General features: G+C 30.8%; 1 protein-coding gene across 1 annotated transcript; it reads left to right on the plus strand.

Annotated features, from left to right (window-relative positions):
* The first annotated feature begins 4,188 nt into the window (after window positions 1–4,188).
* Window positions 4,189–7,558, plus strand: LOC111631327 (ankyrin repeat domain-containing protein 62-like). The gene has a single exon (XM_023375549.1). The coding sequence runs from the start codon at window positions 4,473–4,475 to the stop codon at window positions 7,350–7,352; it is 2,880 nt and encodes a 959-aa protein (XP_023231317.1). The 5' UTR covers window positions 4,189–4,472; the 3' UTR covers window positions 7,353–7,558.
* Window positions 7,559–10,122: the final 2,564 nt, after the last annotated feature.

Below are 10,122 nucleotides of genomic sequence, written 5' to 3' on the forward strand. Positions count from 1 at the left end.
GTTCTGGAAGCAGGGAGGTGACAAAAATCAGTTGTCTCAGTGCATGTTACTGAGACAAAAATCAATTTTGTTACTGTCGAGCCAGTACTGTGGGGACTGTCACAAACCCCATTACATTACAGTTTGTCTATGGCGGCATATGACTTAGGGGATACCTTGTGTAATCTAATGACAGTCTTGTCTAAAATAAAGACTGCAATTGCATTTACAATATATGAGACAATAACTCTTATTCTTATTTGATTATCATCATTTATCTACAGATTATATAATTACATTTCAACTCATTGGGTTATTTATAACAAATTTATTATATACATAGTGATGATGGTGCATTATCAGTGACTCAACTCACTGATCTGTAGATTGTGTGCTATTTGTTATTGTGTGTGTAACTGATGGGAGTGAGTTTACACTGGATTAAATTTTATGATGATGCTTATATACGATGCAATGAATTCTGATAGAATGGTGGTCTGAAGTTTACAGGGATCTTTGTTTGCTATTGATTAAGCAGAATTCTTAATTGAATTAAAGTGTAATGGATACTGGCATCTATATTTCTAATGGAAAAAATAAATTGCCAAAAAATATTATTTTTTTTATTCAACTCTTAAATTTCCAGATTTTTCCAGGTTTTTATTTATTTATTTTTAGTTTTCCGACATTTTAATGCAGTAAAAGCAAAATTATATTACATTTAATGTAACTCCTGAAAAGATATCTTTGATTTTGAAATGCAATTCAGAGTTATAAGACCAAAAAGTAAATTTTTATGAAAAGGAAAAAAAAACAAACATTACACTTACCACATATTTATATTTCATACATGCACAACTTTGTTCTCTATTTTAATTAAATTTATTAAAAGATTTTCCTGCATTCTTCAAAGATTTTTCTGAAGTACATAATATTAATAGCCATAATTATTCACATGCATGCATTTGAACATTTTCTAAGTCATATCGGTACTTGTTCAGTTCACAGTTGATGATCGCATTTGGAATGTTCAAGTATTTAAGTATGTTCCATCAGAGCTGTGAAATGATATATCAAAAGCAGTAAATCAACACAAAATTTTGCATCAGATTTGGAAAAAATGTTACTTAAATATTTAATTTACTTAAAGAATCATATGATGATACCACAAAACATACTGTACAAAAAGTATATAAATTAGACAAGCACTTTAATTAAAAAAGGCTGTGAATCAACAGAGGATAATCTTCATCCAGGTAGGTTAACTTTAGCAAAAAATGATTTCCAAGTTTGTGAAGAGATCAAGAGAGACTGAAAACAATCAATGCTCAGGCTGACATTTTGGAAGTTTCTCATAACTTGAAAATTCATTTCATCTGTTATCACATTGTTTGCTCCTAGGAAGTTAACATATCTTCCTCCATCAAGTCAGAAAAAAGTTATTTATTTTGGACAGATTCAAAGGATTGTCAAAATAAAGGCAATAGGTATTAGTTTGTTTCTGACAGTAGACATGTTTACAAAAAGTCCTACATTGACATTTTTGATCACCTCTGCGATGCAGTAAGATGAAAAGGCATCGTATCTGCCAAAACAACAGATATCTGCGCTTCAAAAGACTCCTTACTCGCCCAATCTGCATGTAGTCACCAAATATAAACTTTACTGAAGAGTCACAGATTCAAATCGGCAGAAGAGATGAGAAAGATTGGATTGATGGAACAAGACAACACAACACTTAGATGATATGCCAATTGGGTGTCTTTTGAAAGAACTATCTATTGGAAACTGCCCTATCAAGATTTTAAATATGTGAAGAAAACTTGAAAAACTCAATGTGGCAAAGTGAAAACCCACAAATAACTACCAATATTCAGTGGTTTTAGCCACTCGGCCACTGGTGGGCCAAAGATGTGTTAAAGTACTGTGACAATTGTACCAAAGAAACTAATGCAGAATGATATAAGACTATTTTGATAAGTGATAAGAACATTGAAAAAGCTGTAAAAGATGTTTATTTTGAAGATGGTCTTCTATAAATATTTCTATCATTAAGATAATGAAAGTTACATTGAGATTTTGATCTGTTGTTGACTACCATGTTATTCACGGTGTAGCAGGAAACAATGGAAACCTATAAAGACAGTGAATTAACAAACAAAAATTTTAAGGATTTTGAGGAATACATTTATAATTGTTAATGTACTTTCCTAGAAAAGTGCATTTGAATGAGAATTAATTATGTTTTTTTAATTCATTAATATAGTTTATTGTTCTTGTTTAGTTTTCTTTTTCATCAATAAGAAGTGGATTAATAAAAAATAGTTAATACAATAAAAATTTGCTAACAAAGTAAGCCAATTGAAGGGATGAATGGGAAAGTGGTGTAAGTGATAAAACATTCTTCTTCGTTAAAAATACGGAAAAGTACAGTAAAACCTGTGTAAACCGGACTCTTACGGTACCGGAAAAGACAGGTTTCACTGTATTAATTTAAAAATATAATACGTTTAATATATCTAATGATTTTTTTTTAACCAATTAAATAAAATTTTAGTAAATTAATGTTAAATTTAATCACTAATGCATTCAAGTTACGCATTTTTGTCAATTGTACCCGCTTAATCTTGAGAACGGTGTTAAATAGATGAAGATATGGGATAGATTAAGATTAGGGGCAGGAGGCCACGCCGGTTTTCACCGGAATCACGTTATTTCAATTAAAATATTTTCCTCTGAAAGGAGTTAGATGATTGGCACTACTCTATTGCTAACAGAAATGTAGACGTACAGGAGCAAGACACTACTAATTTGAGGAGGAGAACATATATTTTAAATTAAATAAATTAAAAATAGGATTAATATATTATTTTTAAATCATTTTCGGATCACACTTTCTTCGATTCTACAAAATTTACGGTATTATTAAACTAACTGACTCATTTTTCCGTGGGAAATATATAAAATCGTCATTAAATCCGACACGCGACCTTATCTATCTCATTTATTTATTGGCCGAGTGTAAATTTGTATTAGATTTGCTACAGAAGACATTTGGTTTGGAGTTTTGACTAAAAAGTTATTTGAAAGCATTCCAGGTAATGAGAATTCCTTGTTATAAATTGTTTCGTTTTTATACGTGAATGACGTAAACTTTTATTTCCCGATTAGACGGAGCTAACATCTGACTTGTATTTGTGCGTTCACTTGACAGTTTCCAAGGGAGATCTATCCGAAGTCGAATGATTGTTTATACCAAGATTTCTTCTCTTTAAAAGGTACTTTTTTGTTTTTCTGGATAGATTATAAGTATAATAATTTAGAAGTTTGATTTTATATTTTAACGTTTTGTTTGTGACTTGTGTCGTTTATTGTGATAAGCTCTTTTCTCCCTACACTAAGAGGGCCTTTTTTTCCACGCGACCAGACCGACATATCCTCTAAAAAGTCCTCTCGAGAAGCATCCCTCCTGGCAGTTACATTGCCTTAAACCATCAATCCAATTAAAGAAAAGGAAAAAAAAACCATCAGGGATGCCATGATTTTTTGTACTACGTCACCTCATCAAGGTTGATACCCCCCGATGCTAATAGTAAAATTAATTGGTTTAAATGCCACTAATTCCGATACAACAGCGTTAAATTATATAGGTCTATATTAAATTTCAATATGGCGGTATTAGTGTTTTAATAAACGTAAAGGTACACGGTGCATCTTTATCAAAGTTGCACAATTACCTGTAACCGTTTGAGGTAACGTACAGTGCATTGCAATTTTTAATGCAATCTGGCTTGGGAGAAAGTTTCCCTCTATTTTTATTGCGGGTGTTGCGTATGACTGTGATTGCGTTAAAAAAACAGCCACTGATGATCTCATTACAGTCGACCCCCCCTATAACACTGTTGATAATTCCGTTTTATATGAATTCCATGTTGTACGAGTCACTTAGATTTTACAAATCCATGATCCGTTCACAGCCCGGCACACGTATTTGTAAAATCTAAGTGACTCGTACAACATGGAATTCATATAAAACGGAATTATCAACAGTGTTATGGGGGGTCGACTGTACGTTATTTCATTTCAAAAAATTTTTCCCGCAAGGTTAAACGTTAGTTATATGACTGGCACAATTCTATTGTTAAAGGAAAAGTATAATGTATAGGGGCGAGACACTACTAATTTGAGACGGTGAGCGCATATTTTAAGTTGAATAATTAAAAATTGTGACGATATCACAATAAATAATTGCTCGTTCTTTATTCACTCATTGTTATCTAACAATTGCTACCTGGAAATAATATAGAAGAAGCGGAAAGTTGACAATATTAAATCCATAAGATTGTCTACTGATTATCTAATTACAGTAAAACTCGTGGGCGTTTTAAAGATTTAGGAATCTTAATTCAGCTAATTTCGAAGGAGAAAACAAAGAATAAGAGCACGAGATAATAATAAATATAGATTTGATTTGGAAAATTTCGAAACCAGACATGGACGAAAATCGAAATGATTTCTATTCACGTAAATTTAACAGCCAAGATAACAGTGGACAAATCTCAACACCTCTGCACAAAGCTGCCTCTGAAGGAAAGGAATATGCAATCTACCAAATGTTAAATAGTGGCATTAACATAAATGCTCGAGATGCTATGGGTAGGACTGCATTAATGATTGCTATTGAAAGAGGTTATCAAAATATAACTAAGATATTACTGGAAGCGGGTACTGATGCCGATTTGCAAGATAATAATCGTGATAATGCGTTGCTTTTATCTATAAAAATCGGACAATACGGATTAGCAGATATTATTCTCGATTATACACGAGATATTAATTTAGCCGGTGAGGATGGTAAAACGGCTCTACATTTATTAACCGAAAAGAAAGAAATAAAAATTGCAGAAAAATTAATTTCGAAGGGTGCAGACGTTGATGCTGTCGATTCAAAGAGAAGGACATCTTTAATGTTAGCAAGCAAAAACAACGACTTCGAATTTGTGGTTTTATTGGTAAAACATAATGCTGATCCGTCTAAAAAGGATTTACAAAATTTATCGGCTAAAGAATTAACAGATGATAGACGAATTCGTAATTTATTAGAAAATGCTTCACACATTTCGCTGCAGAATTATCATACTGAAAAATCAGACGAAAGTAGCGGGCTTTTTCAAGAAAATTTAATACGAAATAAGTCTGCTTCATTACTTTCTTTTCAAAATAAACCTCCTAGATTTCAAAATACATTCGCTTCTTCTCCAGAGATACCGCTTAAAAATAAATCTCTTATTGAATTTCCTTTAGATTCAATAAGTGAACCTCAAGTCCCGAATAAAAGATATACATATGGAATTAACACGGACGAAACAGATGAAAATATTAAAGTTGAAAGTTTTGATCCAACCATTCCTCAAGAGTCAGCACTTCCCAAAAGTACAAGCAACGTATTTAAAGAACAATATTCATTATCTTTATCAAATGCAAATTTAAATAATCAATCAGAAATAGATTTAACGATTTCTTCGACGTTGCCGAAATACGAATCTCCCGATTACTTCTTCGAATTCAACGTAAGGCGCCCACAGAATGAAAATTTTCAACAGATCGATAAATCTTCGCGTGTTGATCTCCATCAATCATCGTTTTCATCCGTAGAGAACGAAGACGACAGCAGTTTTAGAAGCAGTTTAACAAAGGATTTACCTCCAAAACAAAATTATAAATCTGTAAAATTTGATTGGGATAAGTTATACGATGTCGAGGATGATTACGGCACAGTTAAATTATTAAAAGATAGTAAATTTGTAACAACGATCGAAAGCATTTCTGGTGGATTAGATTCGTTGATTGACGATCATAACATTAGCGAAAGCGATTTGATAGGGTTCCAGATGTATTTTACACCAGACGAAGAATTAAAAGTAGACAGCAACAAGCTTTATGAATTTGTAGAAGCTCTTAAAATAACCCAATTTTCTCAGAAGCAATTGATGATGATTCGGGAATGGCTAAAAGTAAAGAAACAAAATTCAGTAAAATATACGAATGAATGCGAAATGCACTTAAAACATTTAAGAAAATTAATGGCGGAAAGAAAATATTTAAAAACTAATATAAAGAAGTTACAATCAATCTCTGAGCATTTAAAAGACGAATTGAATCACTATCCGACGAAACAACAAGTACAAGAATATAAATCATCGATCGATTCTATACGAATTAAACTTAAAGATTTAAATAATGATCATATGAACTCGATAAATAAACTTCAAACTGTAAAAGAAGCGATCGATAAAGAATTTCGTAAATATTTCGATTTAGAAAATAATTTCTCACACGAAGCAGACACAATGATAAGTGAGAATAATGCATTAGAGAAATTAGTCGATACTTTTATGGAAGATGCTCAAAATGCCCACAAACATCTTCTGAGAAAATTGGGTTCGTCATTAAAAACAATCGATAAACTTAATTTGTTAATAGAAAAAGCAAAATTTTTATTAGAAGAGAAATTCAAACACGTTAATGAATTATATTCTTTACTTTCCGATCAACATCATTTATCAAAGAGTATCAAATGTAGTTTGGAAGCCATGAAGAAATATAAAGAACAACTCGATGCCGTTCTAAATGTCTTGCAATCGAAATCGAAAAGTTTCGCCGATCTTATTTCGGAATTAGAAAATGATTTAAAAGAAATTTACCGAAATTTCGGCAACGTTAAAGGAAACTTAGAAATAAAAATCAAATTGGAAAACGAAAACGGTGCAAATTTTTCAGAGCTGAAGAGACTCTTGAAGTTATTAGACGTTGACAAACAAGATGTTGTTAAAGTTGGAAAACAATTGGGTAAATTAAAAAAGTTAACAGAAGCAGAGATAGAAAAAGATAAAAATGAAACACTGAAAGAAATAAACGATCAAAGTTACCAAGAAGAAGAGAATAGATCCGTTTGGGAGAAGAAAATCAAGAGCGTATTCGAATTCATCGCTGAATTACGTGCAATGGTTGCAGAAAATAAAGAAGAAGAAACTGATATTTCACAATTAAAATATTCATTTGATGAAAAATGCAACTTTACCGAAGAAGAAAGAGTGCAAGAAACATTGAAATTATCTAAAGCATTTGTCTGCAGCGATGAAACAACGGGAAAAGTTTGCACTATTAGTGGATTCAACGAAATGGAAGAAATTACTTATTTGCAACAAAAGGATGACGATATATTTCGGGAAACCAATTTGGCAACCAAACAAATTTTTAAATCTTCTTATTCAATTGCATCTCAAGACGTAGAAAATATTCCAGAGAATGTAGAGCAGCGGCTTAAAGGCATTTTTTATCGTCAAGGTGGAAAAAAATCGATAAAGAAATAAAAATTCTGTTTAAATATTGTTAATAAAGTTTCAAAATTATTCTATGTCTATGATATATAAATATTAAAAATCATTAATTACTTTTGTGTTTATTACTTGCGCTTACTAAAATATACGCTCTCCACCTCAAATTAGTAGTAGTGGCTTGCCCCTGTACATCATACTTTTCCTTTAACAATAGAGTCATGCTGGTCATCTATCTAACACCTTTCAGAGGAAATTTTTGAATCGAAATAATGTGTCTTCCGGTGCAAACTGGAAGTTTCGTTTGTAGTTAATTGGAGCCTCCTGCCCCTAAGGTTTCAATATCTATTAACTATATATGTACAGTACTTCCGGTGCAAACAGAAGTCATGTTATTTCAATTGAAAAATTTCCCCCGAAAAGTGTTAGCAATGCGGGTTATCCAACTAACGGGAAAAGTATGATGTACAGGGGCAAGACACTACTGATTTGAAGTGGAGAGCATATATTTTAAATTAAATAAATTAAAAACAAGATTAAAAATTGCAGCCCAGTATAGTGACTATGTCACAATGACTAATTGCTCGTTTGGTTTTACTATATTATAAAGTAAATGCGAATTTTGGAAGAAAAGATAGAGATTAGACATTTTTTGTTTTAAATTATTTATTCATTTATAATTGTAATACAATAAAAATTTACTACAGAAAGCATCTTTGAAAGTTTTTCTTTTGCATTCTCGATAGAATATAATAATGAATTATGACAGAGTTTTCTTTAGAAAATGGTCTAGATAAAAAGCACAGACATAGTAAATAATGCAGTCTCAGACTCCTGTTTTGCTGTAATTGCGTTCAAAACAGCATTAAGTATGAATTAAAAGACTGTCTAGCTTTTCTAATGCTATTAATGCGAGTTGATTTTATTGAGCTTGAGATTTCTGTTATCAAAGGCTGAAATCTATCAAATCCAAAATTGATTATGTTCATTAATGGTGCAATTTCCATACGTGGGTGGTTTTATCAGAGTTAAATTAAAGCCCGATGACATATGGCAGTTGTAGATGTGTTATTGCATTGTATTGGGTTTAGTGAGATGTTTACATTGATAGTAAATTATCAGCAGTTGGTACAAGTATATAAATGTTATACTGCTGGATGATCATTTCCCCCATCAGCTTGACAAATTGTACCACAAAAAAAAAAATCCAATTGATGCAGATTCTTTAATTTAGCTTATATGCTTACCTCAATCGGATCTTGATTAATTTTCCTGCTAAAACATATCTGTAATTGCAGTCACATAGAATAGAAAGATCAACTGTATTTATGGTTTATTTGTTGATATTGTCTACTGTTAAATAAAGTATATTTATAAAAATTTATTAAATGCTCTATAAAAATAATTAAATTTAGTTTATATGCATAACTTCCCTCATGTAGGAACCATCTATTATCTCTTGCAAATACTTTTGAAGATTTATTTTACATAACCATTCTCACAAACTTTATAAATTAAAATTAGAAGAAGAGAAAAGAAAATGTATAAAAATGCATGTGAATATATTCTTATTTTAACAAGTATCTCCAAATTTTTTCTTTAATTTTGCATTTGTCCTTGTACTGTACATATGAACCATTGATAGCTTTTTATTTTGAAACCTATTTAGTTTCTGACGTATAGTTAAAGCCTTTAATTTTACGTCAGAGTTACCTGTAAATGAAAAGATGCTCTATTTGAAATTATAAAAGAAATTCCATGACTTGAACTCAAAGGAACGTGCAGTGAACTGCACATTCCTTTAGTTCCTTTGCATAGTATAGATTGAATGTTCTTAGTTCTTTTGCACTTAGTTACTGTGACCTTGGAAATAAGGACCCAATATGGTGGCTCTGTAGGGAACATAGGTATCCTGATCATCTGTTTGCAGCACTCCTGCCGACCATTTCTGATGACTTATAATACTTTCTTCCCTCGATCTATTATCGGTAGAAAGAAATCTAGAAAAAAGAGTGCAACTTTTTTCAGCTGTACCCTCCTTTAATTATTAGCAAATATACAAAAATTTGTGTGTTTTATGTTATTGTCTATTTTGATTGCTACAAACAAATCATATACTATTTGGTAGATACTAGTATAGACAAACCAGACAGTCTATAAAAATTGTTAGGTAAGTTTAAACATTGAAATCAAGGAATAGATTTACCAATGTTTATTTACAAAACAGAAATTTTAAATACTTGTCTGAATTAAGAATTTTCTGCCTTATACTATAATAAAGGTGTAGAAAAAGATCTGTCATGCTTAAAAATAGGATTTAATAAGCTTAATTTTCTACACAGCAAACCCATTATCAGATTATCTTTCTCAAGATACTATGCTTGATGCAACATCTGAATACAGTTTAATATTTTTGATGAGTTTTATTAATAATAACATTATTTAGAATAGGTTTTGTACTTTAAACATAGTTTCTCAGAAATACATTTTATATATAACAAGAGAACATTACTGATTTAGATTTTCTTCATGTATTGGTTTAATTCACCTCTGTCAAATATGTCATTAAAATTTATCGTTAACACTGCTGAAATTTTAATAATTTTCCAAGTGAAAGCTTAATATTTTAAGATTCTAAATATATACATAAGTTATTGAAGCTTTTTTTTTTTTAAATGAAAAACACTAAAAAAAGTAAAGGAATTTAAATGTAAATCATTTAAAGAAGAAAGTCAAACATGCTAGATAAATAACAAAATTACAAAGATTTTTGTTATCTGACAGTAAATTTTTTATAACAACAAGC

The sequence above is a fragment of the Centruroides sculpturatus genome, unplaced genomic scaffold (genome assembly GCF_000671375.1).
Source record: "Centruroides sculpturatus isolate CEXI.00-Female unplaced genomic scaffold, Cexi_2.0 scaffold293, whole genome shotgun sequence".
NCBI lineage: Eukaryota > Metazoa > Arthropoda > Arachnida > Scorpiones > Buthidae > Centruroides > Centruroides sculpturatus.